Source organism: Macrotis lagotis, chromosome 2 (assembly GCF_037893015.1).
Source record: "Macrotis lagotis isolate mMagLag1 chromosome 2, bilby.v1.9.chrom.fasta, whole genome shotgun sequence".
In the NCBI taxonomy this organism is placed as follows: domain Eukaryota; kingdom Metazoa; phylum Chordata; class Mammalia; order Peramelemorphia; family Peramelidae; genus Macrotis; species Macrotis lagotis.
In genome coordinates, this window is record NC_133659.1 from 78484175 (window position 1) to 78506977 (window position 22803).

Sequence of the window (22803 nt, forward strand, 5' to 3'; positions counted from 1 at the left end):
CAGCTTAAAAATTTTACCTTCGATCCACTCTCCCCCTCCTCCCCTCTAGAACCTTCATGATATTATCTTTAATTTACATCAAAGCTAGCCAGCTGGTTCATGTAAAGGTAGGGACTTTCTTTGTAGGCTCAGTACTTGGGACAGTGACCAGCAGATAGCATTTATTAATGCTTTTTTTTTTTAGGTTTTTGCAAGGCAAATGGGGTTAAGTGGCTTGCCCAAGGCCACACAGCTAGGTAATTATTAAGTGTCTGAGGATGGATTTGAACTCAGGTACTCCTGACTCCAGGGCCGGTGCTTTATCCACTATGCCACCTAGCTGCCCCTCTAAATGCTTTTTGATGAACAGAATGGGACTCTTCTGTCTGAAAAAGATTTGGGAGTTTTGATGGACTGAAAATTCAATGCTTCAGCCAAAGAAAATGCTAATAGGATCTTGGTTTTCATTAAAAGGCCTAGCTCCCAGGGAAAAGGATGTGATAGTATCCCACACTTGCCCTGGTCACACCATCTGGAGAGTTTTCTCAGTCATGGCAACAGATTAGGGGACACTGGTAGATTGGAGTTTATCCAAGAACATGAAAGTCCTTGGGTTTATGTCATATGAGAATTGAAGGAACTGAGGATGTTAAGTCTGGAGAAAAGACTAGTAGATACATCATAGGTATCTTCAAATATTTGCAGAACTGCCAAGAGGAAGGATTGGTTAATTCTTCTTTTTGACACTCAAAGGCAGAACTAGGAGCAATGGGTGAAAATTGAAGAAAGGCAGATTTTAGAAAGAAGAGTTTTTAACAAGAGCCATCCAAAAATGTAATCCAATTAGCTACTTTAGGAGGATTGTCCCTCACTGGAGGTCTTCTAGCAGAAGCTGAATGATCACAAATCAGATATGATGGGGATTCCTTATTAGTAACTGGACTAGATGAATAATATGTCTACCAACTGTAAAGTTAATGCAAATTTTGTGTTTTTTCCACCAAGGTCTCTGCTTTATGGAGCTAATCCCCTTGACTGAGTTTAGATAAAGGTGTAGACACCAGAGCCTGCACTAGGCAAACCTGAAAATTAAAGTTTATCTCTAGTAGTCTTCTACCTGTACAATCAATATCATTTACTTCCTTCCCGGAGCTAAGCTGTGTCCCAACACTACTAAGCAATTATCTGTTAACAAAATTAACTGATTAGGACCTAAGGTGTGACCTTAATAATATCACTAGATTAATAGGTTATTGCAGTAAGACTGGTAAATCTTGCTTTGGCAACCAATTATAGGGAGGGAAACTGTAGAGATTGTATGTCTGAATTTCAGCAAAGCATTTGAAGAAATCTCTTATAAAATATATTTTTGGACAAAATGGACTTGGACTAGATCATAGTCCAGTAAGGTAAAAAATGCTTCCCCTCTCCTCAAATTAGATTTGCCTATTCTGGAGGTGGGTTGTAGGAATGAGTCTGAGCTAGCAACCAATTCTTAGGAATCAATGAACATTTAGCAGAGCTCCTCAAAAAGTCTGACTCCAACTTAGCTCAGTAATTGTGAGAGCCAAATCCTCCCAGTTCAAAAGCTGTCCTATTTGTCACTGGCTTGCTATTTGAACTAGAATGAATCATTCATTCATTCAGTTGAATCATTTAATGTCTTCTGGGTTTCATACATAAGACAGGAAAGATAATACTGATTCCCTTGAATGTAGAAGTCCTCCAGATGGTTCTCTTTGTGAATGTCTGACTCTGTCAAGTTCTGTAATCATACAAAGTTTGTTTGGTCTGACCATCTGCATAGGAAAGACAAAGTAAAAGAAGAATGTCTACTGTCCAGATTTCAACATGAATTGGATGGACAACCAATAGAGGTTGTCCATGGGACAGATAGTACAGATGGATATGAGTCAGGCATTAAGTTGAGTAGGAGAATGGGGGCAGGCTGTATTGTCTCCAAGAATCCGCAACATTTTACTGTCCCCAAACTTCCCATGACAGCAAAGGTCTGTTTTGGACATGAAAACCGTACTGGTATTGATGTACAGCAGCCAAACATGGAACACAATTGTTTCCAAAGAATAAAAATGACTACTACATAGATGTTGATGGAAAGACACAGAGTATAAGCTTCAGAATTTAACCAAAAAGAAACTTCAAAAGAGGAGTAAAAGACATTATCAAGGAATAGTTATAGGAAGAGATGGTTGGGTGCATGGTGAGAATGAGGGATGATTGTCAAAGTGCTCCATTGATACTCTTAAAAAAGTCAAGAGAAACTGATGAAAGCTTCCTACTAGGTGGAACCTCTGATATATTTATGAGAGTATATAAACAAGTCATACAGAATGAGCAAACACTGATTATTTGAATAGAATGGATAGATTAGATAACTCTGAGAATCTGAGAATCTCCAGTCTGTTTTATCCCTCTCAGTGACTTGAAATCTCATTTTCTTGAAAAACAGGTCTGTAACGTCAGCCAGTACTAACTAGTCCCCCAAAGATAATGTAAGATGCTGCCCAGGAGTGTGACCCTGAAAATACAGGAAAAAGGGTGGCTAGGTGGCACAGTGGATAGAGCACACTGGCCCTGGAGTCAGGAGTACCTGAGTGCAAATCCGACCTCAGACACTTAAATAATTACCTAGCTGTGTGGCCTTGGGCAAGCCACTTAACCCCATTGCCTTGCAGAAACCTAAAAAAAAAAATACAGGGAAAAAAAAGATGCATAAACACTGCTTGAACCAGACTAAATTTGCCAAAGTAGAGTTGAAAGAATGGGTTCTGTAACTCTGTGGTTTGAGGGATAGGATGTCCGGTTCCAAAATCGTTGTCATTGTTCAAATAAAATAAAGCATTCAAATACACTTACATTAACTCTATATACATTAAATACTGTAGTGAATTACTTGGGCTCAATTTGATGAGAGAAAAAAAAGCAAGTTTTAGTAAGTTTGGTGTGCGGTTAGGGAAGGATTCCAAAATGCATAAGACCTTTAAAATCTTATTTCTAATATCTTAATATTGTGCTGGTTTATGTAGTCATAGCTGTGAACCCAGAAACTACCTTTCGACTCTAATGGGAATGGTGATTAGGAGTTGTGGTGAAGTTTCTTGGGCGGATTGTCGGAATAACCATGCAGAGCATTTTTTTCTGCTTTAATTAGGGGAAATGAGCTGTAGAGTTAGAAATGCTTTAATACTCCTGAAATTCTAAGTGGTAGAGAGCCCTATTATTAAGTATAACTTGATACAACGCATTAAGAAACCTAAATTACCTTGTCATTTTTTTTTTTCAGAAAATGCGCATAGCCTAGGACTAAAAAAATCAGGAAAGACCTAAAGGAAATTGGGCAGCCTCTTCTTTTGGTTTCAGTTTAATGCTCAGCAGTTGCATTAAATGAAGTTTAAGGAAGTTTGGTGTGAATTTGCATTTGAAGAGAAAAGCAAAAAAAAAAAAGCCGTAAGGAAAGGTGTATATACAAGGGAGAGATAGAATTAAAAACACATGAATAAGGTCAAGAGATTTGTGGATTGTAGATTTTTTTTTTTAGCAAAGAACTGGAAACAAAGGCTAAGTGTGTCAATGAGGAAGGAGCTCAGGCCGCGGAGGGGGAGCCTGAGCCCCTGGCTGTGCCCCTCATCTCGGCGGCTGAGCCCCCCGGGGGTCTGGGGAGGGGGGCGCCGAGTTCAGCTGAACCCCCGGGGCTCGAGGGGGCCCGCGGGGCGGCAGCCGGGCGAGCAGCGCCCCCGCCCCGGGCTTCCCGGGCCCCCCGGGCCCCCCCAGCGGCGCCTTTGACCTTGATCTCCCGGCCCCCGCCTCCCGCCTCTCGGCCGCCCCAGAACGGGCCCCTCCCCCCCTTTAAAAGGACCAATCGGCGTGAAGCTCTCCACGTGCGCCCCCCCCCGCGGGCCCACGCCACGTGCCCGGGGGCTTCTCGGGGGGGGGGGGCGAGCGGGGCTTCCCGAGGGGCTTCCCCAGGGGCCGAGCCTCCGCCGCGGCCGTGGGCGTTTCCCCCGGAACACGTTCTCCGCGGGAAAGGGCCTCCTCCCCTCCCCCGCTCCCCACACACTGGTTACCATGGCGATACAACCGCAGCCGCGGGTCGCCATGGCAGCCGCTCCGCCCATCCCCTCGGTTCCGTTTCCCTTCCCGCCGGGCTCCCCGCCCCCTCCAACAGTCCCTCCGCGTGCAGGGGGTGGGGCCGGGGAGAAGGGGAGGAGCGGCCCCCCGCGTCACTCCCCGGCGCGCGAGGGGAGGACTCGTGGGGGGGGGGCGGCGGCCGGAACCGTCGGCAGCAGAGAAGGCGTTTCCGGCGGGGCCGCGTCGGGGAACGGAAGTAGGAAGCGAGCCCCGTCCTGCGGCGGAAGGGTTTGAGTGTGACTCCGGCCTGTTTCGGGTTCGATGTTCCCGGAGCGGCCGGGGTCGTCCCTTCCCGCCGGAAGCGGGAGGAGGAGGTCGGAGGCGGACGGGCGCCACTAGCGGCCGGCGGAGAGGCCGCCGCTGCGGCACACGCCCCGGGCGCCCCCGGAGCTTCTCCGAAGGGCGGAAGCCGGGCAGCGGCGCCGCGGCCGCGCCAGTCTCGCGAGAGCCCCCCCCCCCCCCCGTCGGAGCGTCCCTGCGCCCCACGGGCCGAGCGGCAGCGAGAGCAGCGTCCCCGCCCCCTCCCCCACCGCCTCCCGCCGGCCGAGGAGGAGCCGGAGGAGAGGAAGATGGCGGCGGCCGCCAGCGCCAGCGGGACCGCGGGGCCGCTCCGAGGAGCCTGAGGGACCGCGGGGCTTCGCGGGGAGGCGCGGCGGCGGCGGAGGATGAGCCTGCAGAGCGCGCAGTACCTCCGGTGAGCGCCGGGACCCCCGCCGCCGCGGCGGCCCGGCCCGGGGGGCGCTTCCCCGGGGGAGGGCCCGGCGCGGGGGCGCGGGAGGGGGTGGGGCCGGCGTGCCGCCCGGGCGGTTGGGGGCGCCGCCGCCGCGAGGGGCGCCCGGAGCGGGGCCGGGCCCGCGCCCCGACCCCCCGACCCCCCGGCCGCCCGGCCGGGACACCGAGGCCGGCGTGACTGCACCAAGGTCACCCGGGCTGGCGCGCGCGGCCCGGGGGTCCGGAGCGGCCGGGGGCCCGGCGCGGCGAGGGCAGCCGCCCCCGGGAAGGGCTGGGCTGGGGGGCCCGCGGGAAACGCTGGGGGGCGCGGGGCGTGTGCCCCAAAGCAGGGCAGGGGCGCTTCCGGGCAGCCTGCTGCCCCTTCTCCGGGTGGGCACAGGGGATGCTCGGCACGGGCACAGCGTGCCCGAGGATGCGGAGGTCACTGCCAGTGACCTTGGGGACGGGTCTGGCCGCCTACCTTTGGCACGGTGACTGGGCACTTTGAACACTGCCCAGCCACAGAGGCTTGAATTTGAGTTCACCCAGACTGGCACCTCTCGCCGCCCTTGGCGTGGCGAGGGAAACTTCGCGTTCTGGAAGACTCCGCGAGGAAGTTGGGAGGGGGCGCTTTAAGGGCAGGAGAGAATTTAAACATCCCTGGGGACCGTGCCTGTGCCTTTGGCTGTATTGAGTTCAGATGAACCCCACTAAAGGGGAGGAACGCGTCTCTAATACTTTGGAATAGAAGAGATTTTTTGGACCTGAAGAGGAAATGCCTAAAATGGTGTGAGGGGAGGGACCAAGGGGCTTCGGATGGAGGTTGTCTGATCTTGGATAGGTAGGTAGTCAACATTTCTATTCAAAGGCATTAAGGAGAGTGAGATTTAAAGTGTGTTCTTAAGCCCAATGAAAAAAAAAAGAAAGGTAGGGAAGTGATACTGTAGTTGGAGAAGTAAATGAAAAAAATAGGAGTACATTTTCTCTTCTGACTCATGACCCGTGGGAAAAAGGCATTTCAAAGGTCAATGTCGAAAATATAAGGTTGAGAGAAAAGGTAGGGTGGGTTGTGAGTGTTCATGGGTGATGAGTAATTTAGATGGAAAAGGGGACGACAATCTTTTTATAAGTCAAAAGGAGTACTCTGTTAGAATAGGGATTTGTAGAAGGAATCCTTTTTGTTAACTAGAAAAGGAGGAGAATTCAACAGATCAACTATGGCTACTTAAAGGATTGATTCATATTGAATTGGGAGAGGATGGAGAGAAGATAGAATACATGTCAGAGCTTAGAAAAAAGGGAGTGTGGTACCTGAGACCCCTGCAGTTGTTGGTTCTGTCTCTAGACTTTGTCCATGGGGTGCCTTTGAGGACATTCTCTTCCCCACTCCCCCTCACCCCAGCTTTCCACCTTTTGTATGAATGGAAAATCCTCATGAGTCCAACTCTTCTTGTTTGCTTGTATTTATAGTCCCTACCTTGAGCTTTTAGTCTGGCTCTTAGCACTTGATAAGTGCTGATGGACTTGAAATTACTTGAAATGACAAAAAGGGGATCAAGTTTGAGGGAAGAAGGGGAGAAGAATTAACAGGAAAGGCTGAGAGATTTCTGTTGGGGTAGGGGGTCCTAGGCTCTGTTTATTCACTTAGTGTTAGTTAATAGCAAATAGTAAATCTTGTACTGGGGATGCAAATAAGGGATGCCTCTTAGCAAATCAAGAAATAGCCGGTCTTTGCCTTTAAGACACTTTGGGTACTTGATTTGCAGGTGGTTGTTGGTTTGCAGGTGGTTGTTGGTGTGATGTTTTTATTTACCACCACCTCCCCCCATCCCTCCAACTTCCCTCTTCCCTAGAGCATGTTTAATCCAGGTCCAGTGGATGTTGCTAGAAGGAAATAGACTACACTTGGATTTTGGTTCTATTGTAAACCCATAGGTGTAATAGGATTTAATCTTTTATCAAGGGGGAAGCCCTCTTATGGACTTGGAGAAGGAAAAGGTGTGGAAATTTTATTTTGTAAAGGGAGAATTTTTGTGATATTTTTATTATTATTGATGATAAAATACCCTACCCACCTGCATATTTGGAAGGGAAATATTGCTAGAAAAGTTTAGTGGCAGACTTCTAAAGGAGGCAAGGACCATCTTTTGAGCATGAAAAAAAAGATAACTAACTCCCAGGGGGGGAAGAGCTAAAAATGAGCTGAGTCAATGAGAGTATAAGAAAAAAAAAGTTGAAATTAGCATCTCCAAATGAACACCAGATATCTTTGTGGAGGAAATTTCTTGTGGAGTTCATTGTATGGCGTAAAAGTGACTATTTGGCAATATTTACCTTGTGGTTTGAGTTGTCTACAGAATTGTATGCTTCCTGTCCTAAATGCTACATGTCTTTACTTTTTTTTTTTTTTTAACAGTTATTAGTTGCAAATTTAGGAATGGATGAAGGAATTGAGTTCTGTCTTCTGATGTCTGTATTGACAAGTCTGAACCAGTTAGCTCAGCAGATAATTAATGAAGCTAAGTTTGAAGATTTCACTCACATGTTAGGTTTGGATAAAGCAAAAACTGCTTCATAGACTAGATCATCAATCCCAAATAACTTTATCACTTCTCCTTGAAAGCAATAATAAGTTCCTCAGTAGTATTACCTTCATAAGCAAATTTAGTTGTTCATATCAACCCTTAGGTTGACAGAGGAGAATTTGATGTTTTAGAGTTAGACGGGATCTCAGAAGTTGTCTGATTCAGTTCCTTCATTTTATAGAGGAAACTGAGGCTTAGCAAAGGCTAAGTGATTGAATAGAAGATTAGAGGTCACTTACTCTTATCTCACCTCTGCCATTTCACTATACAGGTTCTTAAGGTTCCAAAATCCTGGACTAAATTTTCCACTAAACCCACAGAAAGTCACTAGCAAAGGGAGGAGTCAGAAATGACTTATCAAAAAATGGTCAAGAATGGGATGCAATTCTGTAATAATGATATAATACTTTTTAAGTACTTCAGAGTTTGCAAAGTAACTTGTACAGATATTATTTGAGTTTAGTCTCAGTAGGTACTACAACTATTACCATTTAATAGATTAGGAAACTTGAAGTTTGGAGATGTTCAATGAATTGCTTAGTAGCTTCTAAGTATATAAGATGGAATTTGAAGCCTACCTTTGCCAAATCCAACACATTAGTCAGCTCCTATATGGTAGTAGATGCTAATAATTAGAACGTCATGGGAATCCAATGGAAAAATACCTTTAAATTCCATTTTGGTTATTGTGAGGAGCTAAATTGTGCTTACTTAAAACATTTTGGTTGATTTTTTTTGAATGATATAACCTTTTTTTCCAGGGGCTTGCACGTGCGCGCGCACGCACACACACACACACACCCTGTAATTATATGTCTAAAAACTGGTACTCTGATCACATGTCCAAGTTTTTGTTCTCTGCCTCCCCTCCTCCAGAATTTACATAGGACTTACATAGAAGAATGGATTTCTAGGCAGTCTTGATGATTTTATAGGTGATGGTGAACATTTAAAGGGAAAAGTAGTTTAGATAGCTAATACTCAAGGAATTACATTCCTTCACCTGTGTTTTTATATCTCTTCCTTTCTCATGCCTCCAAGGATTTATTCCATCAAGTAATCCCTTCTTTTCCTATCTTGCAGCTCTTTTCCTTCTGACTATAAACATACTTAATTAAGTTTTCTTTGTATTGGGGGAAAAAAGCTTCCCTTGTTTTTACCATTCCCTCAAGCTAGAACTATTCTATTTCCCTTCCTTTCTGGGTCAGATTCTTAAATTTGATTTAATTCAAAAAAAAAATTTTAAGTGCTTACTATAGCTTCTCTGAGCCTAAATTTCTTCACTTAAAAATTATTGGGATCAGATGAAATATAACATTAAAGTGCTTTGTGAATAATAAAGCATTATATATATTTAAAAGTTAGCTATGTATTCTCTCCTAAATCACCACTAACTTTTTTAAAAGGTTATTGTCACGTTTTTTTCTCAGTCTTCATTTTCCTTGCTCTGCTGTTTTTGACACTTGATATTCTTGGTTTCTAAGTTACGTGCTCAGTGATATCGTTGCTGACCACTTCTGTTCACTTTTCTCTGCCTTATCCTTCCTTTTACAATCCCTGAAGTGAAGGTGCACTTCTAAAGAATTAGCCTTTTGATGTTCTCTTTTTAATTTTTTTTCTTCCAAAAGATCATCCCTGCTCCCTCTCTTATCTCCTTCTCATCCATGATGACCAATTGAAAAGCAAGGAAAACATATCTACATTTGTCTATCCTTGGGTTTTCTTTTTAAACCATATTTTATTGAGTTTGATGATCTTTGTCTTTTGTTCTCGAAGAAGTGATACCACCAAATTCACACAGACAGCAAGCACCTCTTCTCCAATTTTCCTTAACTCCTTGGCCTCTTGTCAGATTGATATTTGTCCTTCCTTCAAAGAAGACTGTAACAGGTGAATTGGATTTGAGTCACCAGCCTCCCTTTTCCTCCAGAACCATCTGGGTCCAGTGGCCAGAAATGAATCAGGATAACTGGGGTCACTCAGTGACCAGCATCAGATTTGAACTCAGATCCTCCTGACTTCAGGGTACCATCTAGCTGCCATGTCTGATTGGTTTATATATTCTGCATTAAAGCCACATAGCCAGTTTTCTGCATAGGGCTCTCCTCAGAGCTCAGAATAGACTTTGAGTCTTAGGGAGATGGCTCTGCCATGATATTTCAATAGCAGAGAGCTTCTCATGGGCCTTAATCCTAACTCTTTGAACAAAAGTAATACATTTAATAAATAGCCCAGACTTTATCTAATCTTTCCTACCTGTCAGAGCTCTGCTATAGTTTTATTTCCTGCACTGTGGTTTCATGGTGAGAAGCCATTTTTTGAAGACTTCTCCTTTCCACAAGAGAAAGGTCCTTTTCTATAACCTAGAATACAATAAAACATGATTTCCCCCCACAGCAAAAGTGGTTATTTTGTTTGTTTTCATCTCATGGTTGCCAAATCCTTATTCTTTCTTAATCACGTTTTTTGATTTTCTTATTTTTCCTCCCGCTGCACCCTCACACTTGGACTACTACTACTGCATTTTCTAGTAAAAATAATTTTTTGCCTTTAATCCCATTTCTCCCCCCCCCCCCCAGTGTTTGTGCATCATTTCCAGGTTAACCTTCTTAAAGCTGTTCCCTCTTGCCAAGCAGCCTTCAATGTCTTTCTGTTGACCAGAGAATAAAGTTTAAAAATTACCTGACTTCACATTCAGGGCACTCTTCAATACGATCTTCATTGCTCTGCCCAGTCAGTAACTCCCTTCCCCAAATGGTCCTTTTCACCTAACTTGATCTGCAGATCCTCTCCCCAACAACTCAGGCTTTGGCCTGCTTCCATCCTCATTGCCCACAATCTTTTCCTTTCTTTAGTGTCTTCCCTCATTGACCAGAGGCAGGTAGTAGCTGCCCCCTGGGTGTTTGATATTTTAAACAGTATTGAGCCTCCTTCCCCAACTGTACTTGGGTTGCTGTATGTGCCCCATCCATTTTTTCAATTAAAATTTGGTAAAATTGGATGCATTCCGTTTTACGTACCTCTTTCCAGTAGAAAGTACAGTTGGGTCAAGACTAGTATTTCTTCTGCCCATGTGTGTTTCTGGTACCCTTTGGCCAGGTCAAGAGACTGAAGAAATGCTCATGAGTTGTCTTCAGTCTGTCTCCCTCCTCCCTATAGGAACTCTTCCTAAAAGAACAGTAAGTAAAAAGAAAAAGACTAAACAAACACAGCCCCTGGACACAAAAAGTACTTCACACAAGTGCCTGTTAACTTGGCAGCAAAGAAGAGAAGAATGTCCTTTGGATTGAGACCAGCCTTTTAATCTGAAGTTCAGTTGCTTTTCAGTGTTTTCACTTATTATTGTGCATAATAGTGTGCATATTGTTCTCCTAGATCTGGTGCAATGTTCTTAACTTAGGTGTCAGACTCCTTTGAATAGTGATAGAAAAGAATTTGAGAATAATGATCTATTAGTCAAATCTCATTTTACTCTTATCTAATTTTAGTATAATAAAATTCCTTTTGTAAAACCAGCACCCCTTGGCTTTAATGATGGGCTCTTCATATCTAATCCCAAGATACAATTAGACTGATTAAATAGTGTATTGTTGCTGTTCAGGCTGTCCATTCATGTAAGATTTCTTCTTACTCTCCTTGATTGGCCAACAGTGACTCCCTGGCTAAGCCTAACCTGGACACAATTTGGGCCTTGATTGACTCAGAGTGGAATATAAATAACAATTGTTTCTGTTTTGGCCAGAAACCCTGAGGGTCTTTCCTTCCCCAATTGATTTTTTTTTTTTTTACTCTTCAAAAGAGGCCATTCTTTTCTTCATTTCTTTTTTTAATCTGTCTTAATCACTTGAGAAACCCTGAGGGTTTTCCCCTCCTAGGTTAAAATTATATTTTCCTCTAAATCAGAAGTGGTCATTCTTGGCCTCTTTGCCTCATCTCTTACCTAACCTTAATCACTGAATGGGTGTTGGCTTCAATCAAACTGTCTCCCACAGCATCCCGGGCATCTCCAGTTGTCCTGGTCCATATCTGGCCACTGGACCCAGAGGGAGTGGAGACGCCTCACCCCTCACTTAAATCCAATCCATTTGCATCACCTCCCAGATGTCTTTGAGAATGAAGTAAAAACAGCACCGTTATTTTACTCATGTTCAACTCTTTGTGATACCATTTGAGATTTTTCTTAGCAGAGATACTGGAGTGATTTGTCATTTCCTTCACCAGCTCATTTCACTGATAGGAAAGTTAGGTAAACAGGGTTTTAAGGGACTTGACCAAGACAGCTAAAAAAGTATCTGAGGCTGCATTTACCTCAGGAAGATGAGGCTTCCTAACCCAGACCAGCTCTGCACAGTGCGCCACCTGGCTGCTCTAAATAGTATAGACATTAAACCACTCAAGGGTTCTTTCTGTCCTTTATCCCAGCAGTTTCTAATGCATATAGTGTTTGTTCTTGATGTTTTAATTGATTGATACAATTAGTGTCTAAAGAACTGAATAAAATTTTGTAGCTTAAATGGGAGGATATATGATTAAAAACCCTAATTATATTAGATATTTTAGCCATCTTTGTTTCCAGAAGTCTCAGTTCAAGTGAACATCTTGTTCAGATGAAAATGGTATTTAAAGTAAGTCTGGGGTCCACTAGGTGGCTAGGCTTCACGGTGGATAGAGCACCGGCCCTGGAGTCAGGAGTACCTGAGTTCAAATCGGGTCTCAGACACTTAATAATTACCTAGCTGTGTAGCCTTGGGCAAACCACTTAACCCCTTTTATTTGCCTTGCAAAAACCCAAAAGAAAAATAATAAAGTAAGTCTGATAAATCAAAATTATTTTGATAAGTCCTTTTCTCATTTTGTCTTTGGTATTCCCAAGTTTTCTCTTTTAGTATACTTGGCTATTGATCATTCAAGAGTAGTTTTTTTTTTAGCAGTTGATTAATGAAACAGTATTTCCCACTTGGTGAATGTGAGAAAAAAAATTTTTATAATGCTTTTAATCACACTTTATAACCTATTATAAAGTCCTGAAAGCCCCTTTTTTGAGAGATAGTAATATTACCAAGATAACTTCAGGTTGAAATGCTGTCTTTAAAAAATGAGGCAAAAAAAATCTTGGGACATTATTTATTTGTTTGTTTATGGTTTTTGCAAGGCAATGGGGTTAAGTAAGGCTTGCCCAAGGCCACACAGCTAGGTAATTTTTAAGTGTCTTGAGTTTGGATTTGAACCCAAGTACTCCTGACTCCAAGGCCAGTGCTCTATCCACTGTGCCACCTAGCTGTCCCCCCCCCAGATGCATTTTAAAGAAATAATCATGCCCCATGCATTTAACTCACTAGAACCTATATGTAACTACTGTAGTGTGGTGAGGTGGTGAATAGGAAGAGACTTTGGAAGAGGAGCAGAGTGACAGTGTACACACTCATATACACATGACTTAAAACTCACTTGGGATACTAATGGCAGTACAGAATTTTTTTTTCTGTTTAGATGCATTTTAGAGTGTTTTTTTTTTTCCTTTTGTAAGGCAATGCGGTTAAGTGGCTTGCCCAAGGCCACACAGCTTAGGTAATTATTAAGTGAGGTAATTATTAAGTGTCTGAGGCCGGATTTGAACGACTCCAGGGCCGATGTTCTATCCACTGCGCCACCTAGCTGTCCCCCCCCCCCCAGATGCATTTTAAAGAAATAATCATTTCTTTTAACTGATTTTTTTGTGAGAGTCTCTATCATAGCCCCTGGATTATTTCTATTTTTTGTGAAGATGATGTTTGTCTTCCCACATTCTAAAGCAACATCATGGAGAAGTCTGTTAAGAATATTAATATTTAAGCAAACTGTCAGGGACTGTGCTAAGTGCTGGGGATTAAAAAAAAGGGAAGCAAAAGACAACCCTGCCCCCCTTAATGGTGGGGAGGGGAAGGGGGAGACAGTGGGGGGAGGGGAAGGGGGCCTGGCAGGCTGGCATGCAGAGACCCTGAGCTAGCCATGTATAGTTGAAATAGAGAGACTGGTGTGCCCTCCTCTAGGCCAGGCTACACCCCAATCACTTTGTCCTTACACCAGCCCTTGGGAGAGTGAGACCAGTGGGTGAAGTGACCTGCCCCCTCAAGAGAAGAGAGTGATGGAGTATGGGATTTAGTCTTCTAGCAGAAATTCTATCTTTGTCGGTGAAAGTTGAATTTAGATTTTAATATAATAATAACGCAGCTCAGGGACTGGATGCTGGACCCTGAGGTTGAGAAGCTATCAAGTGTATCACCTTGGACAAGTCACTTTACCTCTGTTGGTCTCAGTTTCCTAAATGGAGATAATAATACCAAATCCAAGGTTTTAGTGAGATCAATTGAGATCATAGTTGTCCAGTGCCTGGCACAGGGTAGGTGTTATATAAATGCTTCATCCCATCCATTTTCCCTTTCAGCTTATTTTGTTTTTTAATATGTCCTTCATTTTTCTTTTTGAAATTTTATTTTTTCAATTACAAGCAAAGGTAGTTTTCAGCATTCAACCATTTGCAAGTTTGACTCACATTTTCCCACTCCCCTTCCTTTCTCCAGTGCAGGAAACAATCTAATTAAATTGTACCTGTACAATTGTGCTTAACATATTTCCATATTAATTATGTTGTGAAAGAAGTATTAGCACCAAGAGGGATAAAAGTCACAGGAGAAAGAAACAACATAAAAGAAGTTTTAAAAAGTGATCATAATATGCTTTGCTCTGCCTTCAGACCCCATGGTTTCCTCTCAGGATTGTCCTTGATCACTAAACTGCTGAGAGGAGCAGCATCTATTACAATATCTTCATTTTCAGCTCTAGTTCTCCCTCTCCCCTTGCCCAGGGAGCCTTCTCTCTTAGCAAAGAATAGAATTGAAAGGGGATTGGGAAGGAGTCTGGTAGTAATCTATCTTGTGTTCTACTCTCCAACTCTGGGGGTGGTGGTGGCATTTTCTCTTCTTCAGCTACCAAGCTTGAGGATTATAATTCTGTAGCATGATTTTACTTGTCATTTTCATTTCCGTTCTATTCTCTCTCACATGATATGTATGTATGCATAAATATTTTCCAGGTTTTCTTTGCTTGACTTTTTATCAGTTCATCTAAGGTCTATGCTTTTCTGTCGTGTTCATGTCCATAATATATGGTATGGTTCTATTCCATTACATTTATGTATCATGATTTGTTTATCCATTTCCTGATTGATGTTCATCTACTCTTTCCATTGCTTTGAATCTACAAAAAGTGCTGCTATAAGAATTTTGTTGTCTATAACATCTTTTTAAAAAAAATTTTGATCTATTGGCTATATATTATCTATGCTCTATAGCTTATATACTATATAGGTTATATAGTATATATGAGAATGATTTAACCAAATCATATTTTCACCAACTCTAGTAATTTGCCAGCCTTCTTAAAAATATTTATTGAATGAACAAATGAATGTAACCACTGTAATGATAGTGACTCTGCTTTGGTTCCTCTTTTTATGAAGTGAAGGTCTCTGAACAAAGGCTCTTTTAAACGATCAATTCTAAAGGTAGAAAATGCCCTTTTTAGATCATCTGAATAATGGACAAAAGTATACTTGTACCAGCTATAGCTCCTCCATATGGTTGTGAGGAAAACCACAAAGCAACCTTGTATTATGGAAGAACCTGGATTCAAAATAAGGAGACCTGAGTTTGAATACTGCTTCCCAGTACTTAACTCTGCCCAGGGGCAGTCATGTTACTTCTCTGGACCTCCCTTTGGTGTTAATAGGCAGTCTACCTCAATAGAACCATGGTAAGAAAAGTACTCTCTAACCCCTGGAAAGCATTATGTGAACCTGAGTTACTATTCATGCAACAATTCCCACAACTGCCCCCCACATTTGGCTGTAACCAAATTTTTTGTCAATCTTTCCTAATTTACTGAAGGCTCAGAATTTTGTATTTCTCTTTAGGAATAGAGAACATGGTTGTTAATGGGTTTTGAATTTTTTTTCCTATCCTTTCACCATTTTATTCATTGAATAATGACTTTTTTTTTTTGCAAGGCAAATGGGGTTAAGTGGCTTGCCCAAGGTAATTATTAAGTGTCTGAGACTGGATTTGAACCCAGGTACTCCGGTGCTTTATCCACTGCGCTACCTAGCTGCCCCAAATATTGACTTTTCATTAAATGTGTATATATATTTACATTAATTTTGTATTTTGGAATTCAGATCCTTATGAGAGATAAATGATATAAAAAAATTTCTAGCTGAAAATTTTCCTTCTTAGTTTTCTTATTTGATACATTGATTTTATTATTCCTTCAAAAACCATTTCAACCACATATAATCTAAATGACCTGTTTTATTTTTTCAGTGATTTATATTCCTTGTTTGATAAACAAATCTGCTACCAGCTCTGCTTGTGAAAACTTAGAATCTTAGATGATCTGGTTCTTGATTTTTTTTTTTTAATGATGTGATCATTAACTTAAGTCATAGTTGTTTAGTCATTTCAGTTTGTATCTACCTCTTTGTGACCTATTTTTGGAGTTTTCTTGTCATTTTATAGATGAGGAAACTGAGGCAAACAGGGTTAAATGACCTTCCCAGGTTCACACAGCTAGAAAGTTTCTGAAGCTGAATTTGAATTCAGATCTTCTTAACTCTACATGCATCAAGATCACATCCCCATTTTGAGCTGATTATGCTATAATGGTATACAGTGTTAGTCTAACCTAATATGTCTGTGCTTTTCAGTTTTCCCAGGAGGTTTATTAGAGATTAGAGTAAAAAATTTAAAAATTAATTTTATTATGAGCTTAACAAACATTAAATTAAATGGAACTTTAAAAACGGGCATTTCTATGTACATGTAGAACAGAAAAAGTACTATGAAACTTCAAGTGTCAAGAATAGATAGCTTTTCTTTTAAAATTATATGGGAATTGTAACTTCTAAAAAAGTTCTGTTTGTATCTCTTTCTATTCTCTAATGTAAAAGCATTGCTTTTTTGCTGCATAGTTTGAGTTCTGATTTTTTGGAAATGTCTGTCAAAGCTATTTTAGTCTGTATAATTACTTTTAGTTTTTTGTGAAGAATCAATTTTGACTGATTTTTTTTTTAGAGGATAGGAAAGAGTTATATTACTTTGTGGGAGCAGTAGTAATTGTTTTGTTTTGAAATTTAATATATAGAATGCTTGGAAATTTTGTGTGATTGTTTTTTCAGGAACTTTAGATTTATATGATGTCCCTTTAAGACTAATTTTGTAATTTGATCTTAGGAGTTTACAGTTCTTCGGTAAGCCCTGGTTACTTTAAATAATTAAATTGCTGCTACCTAAGTTCAAAAAAATAGTTTTGATTATAAAAAGATTTTAGAATAATAACTTTTATATACCTTTCATTTTAATAGCTAAGTATAGGTCCTTTTTAAAAAAACTCAACCCATAAACTCTTCCACCTTGTAACTAACTATTGGGTAACAAAACAGGAAAGAAAAGTATTTTTAAAAAATTGTACCAAATTGTTTCTTAATGTTAAAAAATATCTTATTTAACTTTCCTTACATCACTCCATTTCTAACCATTGTACTAAGACATGGTACCAGTTACTCTGGGATGCACAGGAGGATGCAGATTGGTAAAGCTTAATTTAAAAAAAAATTGTATCCAATATTGATTTAGAGATGTATGTTTTATAAGATCATAGTAGTCATAGTTATTCTCATATCCTTAAAGAAATTAATTTTCCTGATTCTAATTAGTTTTAGACTGGTGTTCTTAACATGCTTTTAATTGTTTTTTTTTGTTTGTTTTGCTATTTCAGTACAATCAGATTTCTTTATAGTTCTATGTATTTTATTAATTTGCATTTCAGAAAGTTTAAGAAGACTTCACCAGACTGTCAGAGGGGTATGGGACACAAAAAAAGTTAAGAACCCCTGGTTTAGAGAATGTGAAGTGATTCTTATATCTCTACACTTTTCTAGGGCAGTTGAACCTTTTTGGGAATAGGGTGAGGCCCATTTACTAATGGTATCCTATATTCAGTATTCTCAATTTGCCTGTCTTTAATCATCAGATGATGGCAGTACAACAGTTTTCCTGATGGGGACAACTTAAAATGACAGTGGTCAGGGCAGGGTTTTCTTGTGAAAATTCAATTTCGTTTATATAACTACATAATTTTTAGCATGTATGCTTTCAAGTATCTTATTAACTCCTTACAATAAATGAGTTAGAGTAGTTTATAGATGAAATAAATTTAGCTATAACTAATCTTGCTCAAAGTTATAGAGATAGTAGCAGAACCAGAACTAGAACCCTTTTTACCTAACTTAATTTTCTTGTAAATCTTTTGGTCTGTGAATTTACAAGATTTTCCATTTTGTAAATATATATGATAATAAAGTCTTAGCAGATATTTCAGCTCTTAATTTCGATAAATCAAGGAAGTTTATTTACTTTTAGAGGGTATTGTGCTCTGGGGATAATTTCTTTCACTTTTATATGTCTGTTTTCCTATCTTGTTGTTGGTTTTGATCTTCCTTGAAAAAGACCATGATCAGGGAAGTGATGCCATGACATGCAAGTGAATTGGATTTGAGTGAGGAGGGTGCTGTGCCCAGTTACCAGACTTACATTCTCCTCTGGAGCCATCTGGGTTCAATAGCCAGATATAGATCAGGATGACTGAAGATGGTCCTGGATGCAATAGAAGACTTGGACTTTTTTAAAGCTTGTGTTTCCCAGGCCTTTCCAGGAGTAATATAATATTTAACCATGCACATCTATCTATGAAGTTAGTTACAAAGCATTCTCACTGTATTATCTGCTTACACATTGATTATCCATAATAATCCTTGAGGTGTAGGTACTGCAAAGATTATTCACATTTACATATTAGGAAACTGGTTGTCATAGCATCCCACAACTCTAAAGTGGCAAATCCAAGACTAGAACCCCTACTTTTTTGACTTCATCTCCTTGGAAGTAAAGTCTTAAGCTAAAAGAGAAGTGTGGTTCTCCGAACAGATTGCAATTTATGAGATATAAAATAAAAATGAAATGAAGAGAATCTTAGTTTTCCCAGGATTATTCTGATTCTTGTTGGAACCTTGGAAGTGTGACCCTAAATTCAAGGGTATGTGAGTAGATTACATGCTTTAACCCATTCTGCTATGCTGGAAAGGTTTCAGGTGTGGACCTTAAGACATTCTCCACTAAATAGCTTATTCTCTTTATTGGATTCAGCATCTCTTGAATTTAAGGCTTTATATCTAACAAGGATGGGATGCAGAGAAGCTTTGATTTTATATTGTCAGAATTACAGGTTTGGAAGTAAGACCATTGAGTCTACTCTTTTTTTTAAAGCACATTTGAAAACTAAGCACTTGGGATATAGATAGAGAATGTAGTGGCTTGGGAAGTCTGTTTTGGTTTGAGAATCGAAGTCTTATAATTTACTTGCATTTTTCTTTTTTTTTTTTTTAGTTAAAACCCATTCTTTTTTTTAATTTAATTATGTGTTTTTTTTATTTTGAGTTTTGCAATTTCCCCCCTAATCTTGCTTCCCTCCCCCTTCCCCCACAGAAGGCAATTTGCCAATCTTTATGTTGTTTCCATGGTATACATTGTTCCAAATTGAATGTGATGAGAGAAAAATCATATCCTTAAGGAAGAAAAGTAAAGCAAAAGAGGTAGCAAAATTACATAAGATATCAGTTGTTTTTTGTTTTTTGTTGGGTTTTTTTTTTTTTTTTTTCAAAATTAAAGGTAATAGCCCTTGGTCTTTGTTCAAACTCCACAGTTCTTTCTCTGGATACAGATAGTATTCTCCATCGAAGATAACCCAAAATTGTGTCTGATTGTTGCACTGATGGAATGAGCTTGTTCATCCACTCAGCATCAGTTCATGCAAATCCCTCCAGGCTTCCCTGAAATCCCATCCCTCCTGGTTTCTAATAGAACAATACTGTTCCATGACATACATATACCACAGTTTGCTAAGCCATTCCCCAATTGAAGGACATTTACTTGATTTCCAATTCTTTGCCACTACAAATAGGGCTGCTATGAATATTTTTGTACAAGTGATGTTTTTACCCTTTTTCATTATTTCTTCAGGGTATAGACCCAGTAGTGGCATTGCTTGATCAAAGGGTATGCACATTTTTGTTGCCCTTTGGGCATAGTTCCAAGTTGCTCTCCAGAAAGGTTGGATGAGTTCACAGCTCCACCAACAATGTATTAGTGTCCCAGATTCCCAGGGATCTTCCAACATTAATCATTGTCCTTTCTGGTCATATTGGCCAGTCTGAGAGGTGTGAGGTGATATCTTTATGCTTTAATTTGCATTTCTCTAATCAGTAATGATTTGGAGCAATTTTTCATATGACTATGGATTGCTTTGATTTCTTCAGCTGTAAATTGCCTTTGCATATCCTTTGACCATTTGTCAATTGGGGAATGACTTGGGTTTTTTGAAAATTTGACTCGGTTCTCTGTATATTTTAGAAATGAGTCCTTTGTCAGAAATTCTAGTTGCAGAAATTGTTTCCCAATTTACTACATTTTTTTTATCTTGGTTACAGTGGTTTTGTCTATGCCAAAGCTTTTTATTTTAATGTAATCAAAATCATCTGGTTTGATTTTAGTGACATTCTCCATCTCTTCCTTGGCCATAAACTGCTTCCCTTTCCCATAGATCTGACAGGTAAACTACTTCTTGATCTTCTGGTTTGCTTATAATATTTTTTATATCTAAATCCTGTCTCCGTTTGGATCTTATCTTGGCATAGAGTGTGAGGTGTTGGTCTAATTTAAGTTTCTTCCATACTAACTTTCAGTTTTCCCAGCAGTTTTTATCTCAGAGAGAGTTTTTATCTCAGTAGCTGGACTCTTTGGCTTTATCAAACAGCAGATTACTGTAATCATTTCCTGGTATCTTACCTAGTCTATTCTGCTGGTTCACCACTCTATTTTTTAGTTTTGATGACTGATGCTTTATAATATAATTTTAGAATGTGGCAGGGCGGCTTACATTTTTCATTGAGAAACTTTGAACGCTTAATAAGTTAGGTTTGTTCACATTAAGAAATCTAGTTGAGCCTGGGACCGCAGTCAGGAAGATGCCCTCAGTTCAGATCAGCCTTAGACACAGTTTCCTCATTTAATCAGATGGGGATAAAAATAGAAGTTAGTCCCCAAAAGTTGTTAAGCTTAAATGAGATAATAATTTGTAATATACTTAACACAGTATCTGATACTTAGAGCTTGTTAGGTATTATTATTTTTAATGCAGTTATTATATTTTTTAAAATAAATATTTTATTTATTTTTCCAGCTACAAGCAATGATAGCTTTTTTTGCATGGTTTTGAGTTTTACACTTTTCTTCCTTCCTCTCCCTGAACAGAAAGCAATCAAGCTATACCTGTATAACCATGCTAAACATAGATTCATATTAATCATGTTGTGAAAGAAGAATCAAATCCAAATTAAAAAAAATTAGAGAAAAAGATCTAATATATAAGAACTTTTCCCCCAAGGTCCGTCCCACAGCTAGGTAATTATTAAGTGTCTGAGATCAAATTTGATCTCAGGTACTCCTGACTCTAGGACTGGTGTTCTAGCGCTACACTGCGCCACCTAGCCACCCCCATAAGGCAACTTTTAAAAATTGAAGATAGTAAGTGTAGGTCTATATTTAAACTCCACAGTTCCCTCTCTGGATATGGATAGTGTTTTCCATATCAGGTCTTTTAGAAATGTCTGATTATTGTGCTGTTGAAATTAACAAGTCCGTCATAGTTGATTATCACCATGTTGCTCTTAGTGTGTGCAGTGTTCTTCTGGTTCTGCTCACTTCACTTCACTTAATGCAGTTATTGAAAAGTTTGGAATTAGGTACCTCACAATTAGATGACATAAATCCAAATTCAAAATCTAAGCAAAACCCCAAGTGACTACTGCTAAGTACTCCTGTTGACTACAATTTACTTATTTTATTACTTAGCTTTGTTAGATCATTTAGTAGGATGCCAGAGTTGGAGAGGACTCTAGAGGTCATTTAGTTTCAGTCATTCATGACCAAGTGTCTCATCTACTATACCCATTGGCAAGGAGCTGTCAACTGAAGACCTTTTGTCTTTGTGAAGAACACATACTTTGTAAGATAATCCTTTCAGCTTTTGAACAATTTTAATTTGGTGTATTACTTGAAACTTTTTCTCTCTACAGCTTTTTGAACAGTTGCCCTCAGAGATCAAGCATTATTAACAAGGCTGATGTTTAAATGATAGATCTTCAGGTACTTGAAGACAGCTTTCATGTTCTCTCTTAGTGTCCTCCAAGCTAAACAACCTGCTTTCTATATAATATAACATGATTCCCAGCCCCCTTACCATCCTCTGGGCACACTTTCAATTTCCTTCCTTAAATTCAAATTCAGTAAACATTTAATTACTTTCAAGACACTATGCTAATATCTGGGCATGCATAGAAAACAGAATCAATCTACTGCCCTTGGGGAACTCCTATTCTACTTGGGAGATATAATCTGTACATCAAAAAAAGTAAATACAAAGTAGAATAATTTGAAGAGAGAGAGAGAGAGAGAGAGGACACTAACAAGGTGGTGGGGAGGATCAGGAAAGTCTAGAGGGGGCCCTGGAAGGTAGGAATTGAAGAGTTGAAGGCAGAGTTGAAGAGGAGACCATATTGTTGACATGTGGGGCCCTGAGCTGAACACGGTATTCTAGACTTGGGGCCAACTAGGGCACAGTAGAGCTTGCCCATTCCTTCTCTCATTTATATCTAGCAAGGTACCATAGAGAGAGTGTGTTAAATAGATACTTGTCGAAAGAAATGAATGATCTACACCTTTTTTTTTAAATTTGCCATCAAAACAGATGGTGTTTTCTTACTCTTGAGTCATTTAGTTGTTCCCTCTGAACACTTGTTTGCTCTCTTTAAAATGGAGACTTAAAACTTAAAAGTTCTTTGTCTAATAGATCTGAATGTCATTTCCCTGTTCAAAACTCTTCAGTAGTTCCCTGTTAGCTTCAAAATAAAATCTAGCTTTATTTGCCAGGCATTCTTTGTGCTCCATCCACTGATGATGCATTTCTAGGCACTGTGGATTAGATACTAAGTCTAAATGGGAGAAGGCGGCTTTTAGTTCAGTTCTTTTGCATTTATTGGTATGAGCCCTTTGTCAAGTGATTTTCTTTTTTTTTTATATATTTAGTTTAATAGTATTATCTTTTTTTCCAATTACATATAAAGATTGTTTTCAGCATTCGCTTTATAAGACTTGAGTTCCAAATTTTTCTCCCCCTCCCCTTTTCCCCTCTCCATGATAACAGTCAAGCTGATATAGGTTATGCATGTATA

General features: G+C 40.1%; 2 protein-coding genes across 2 annotated transcripts in view; one reads left to right on the forward strand and one right to left on the reverse strand.

The window, feature by feature from the left end:
• Positions 1–5496, reverse strand: part of NMNAT2 (nicotinamide nucleotide adenylyltransferase 2) — a 260278-nt gene extending 254782 nt beyond the window's left edge. The window contains exon 1 of the mRNA XM_074222211.1: positions 5321–5496. The gene's annotated coding sequence lies outside the window, so the exon portion shown is untranslated. The remainder of the gene's footprint in view (positions 1–5320) is intronic.
• The window catches only part of SMG7 (SMG7 nonsense mediated mRNA decay factor), a 118282-nt gene continuing 99836 nt past the window's right edge, over positions 4358–22803 (forward strand). The window contains exon 1 of the mRNA XM_074222204.1: positions 4358–4822. Coding sequence (XP_074078305.1) covers positions 4794–4822 — 29 coding nt within the window. The 5' untranslated portion in view covers positions 4358–4793. The remainder of the gene's footprint in view (positions 4823–22803) is intronic.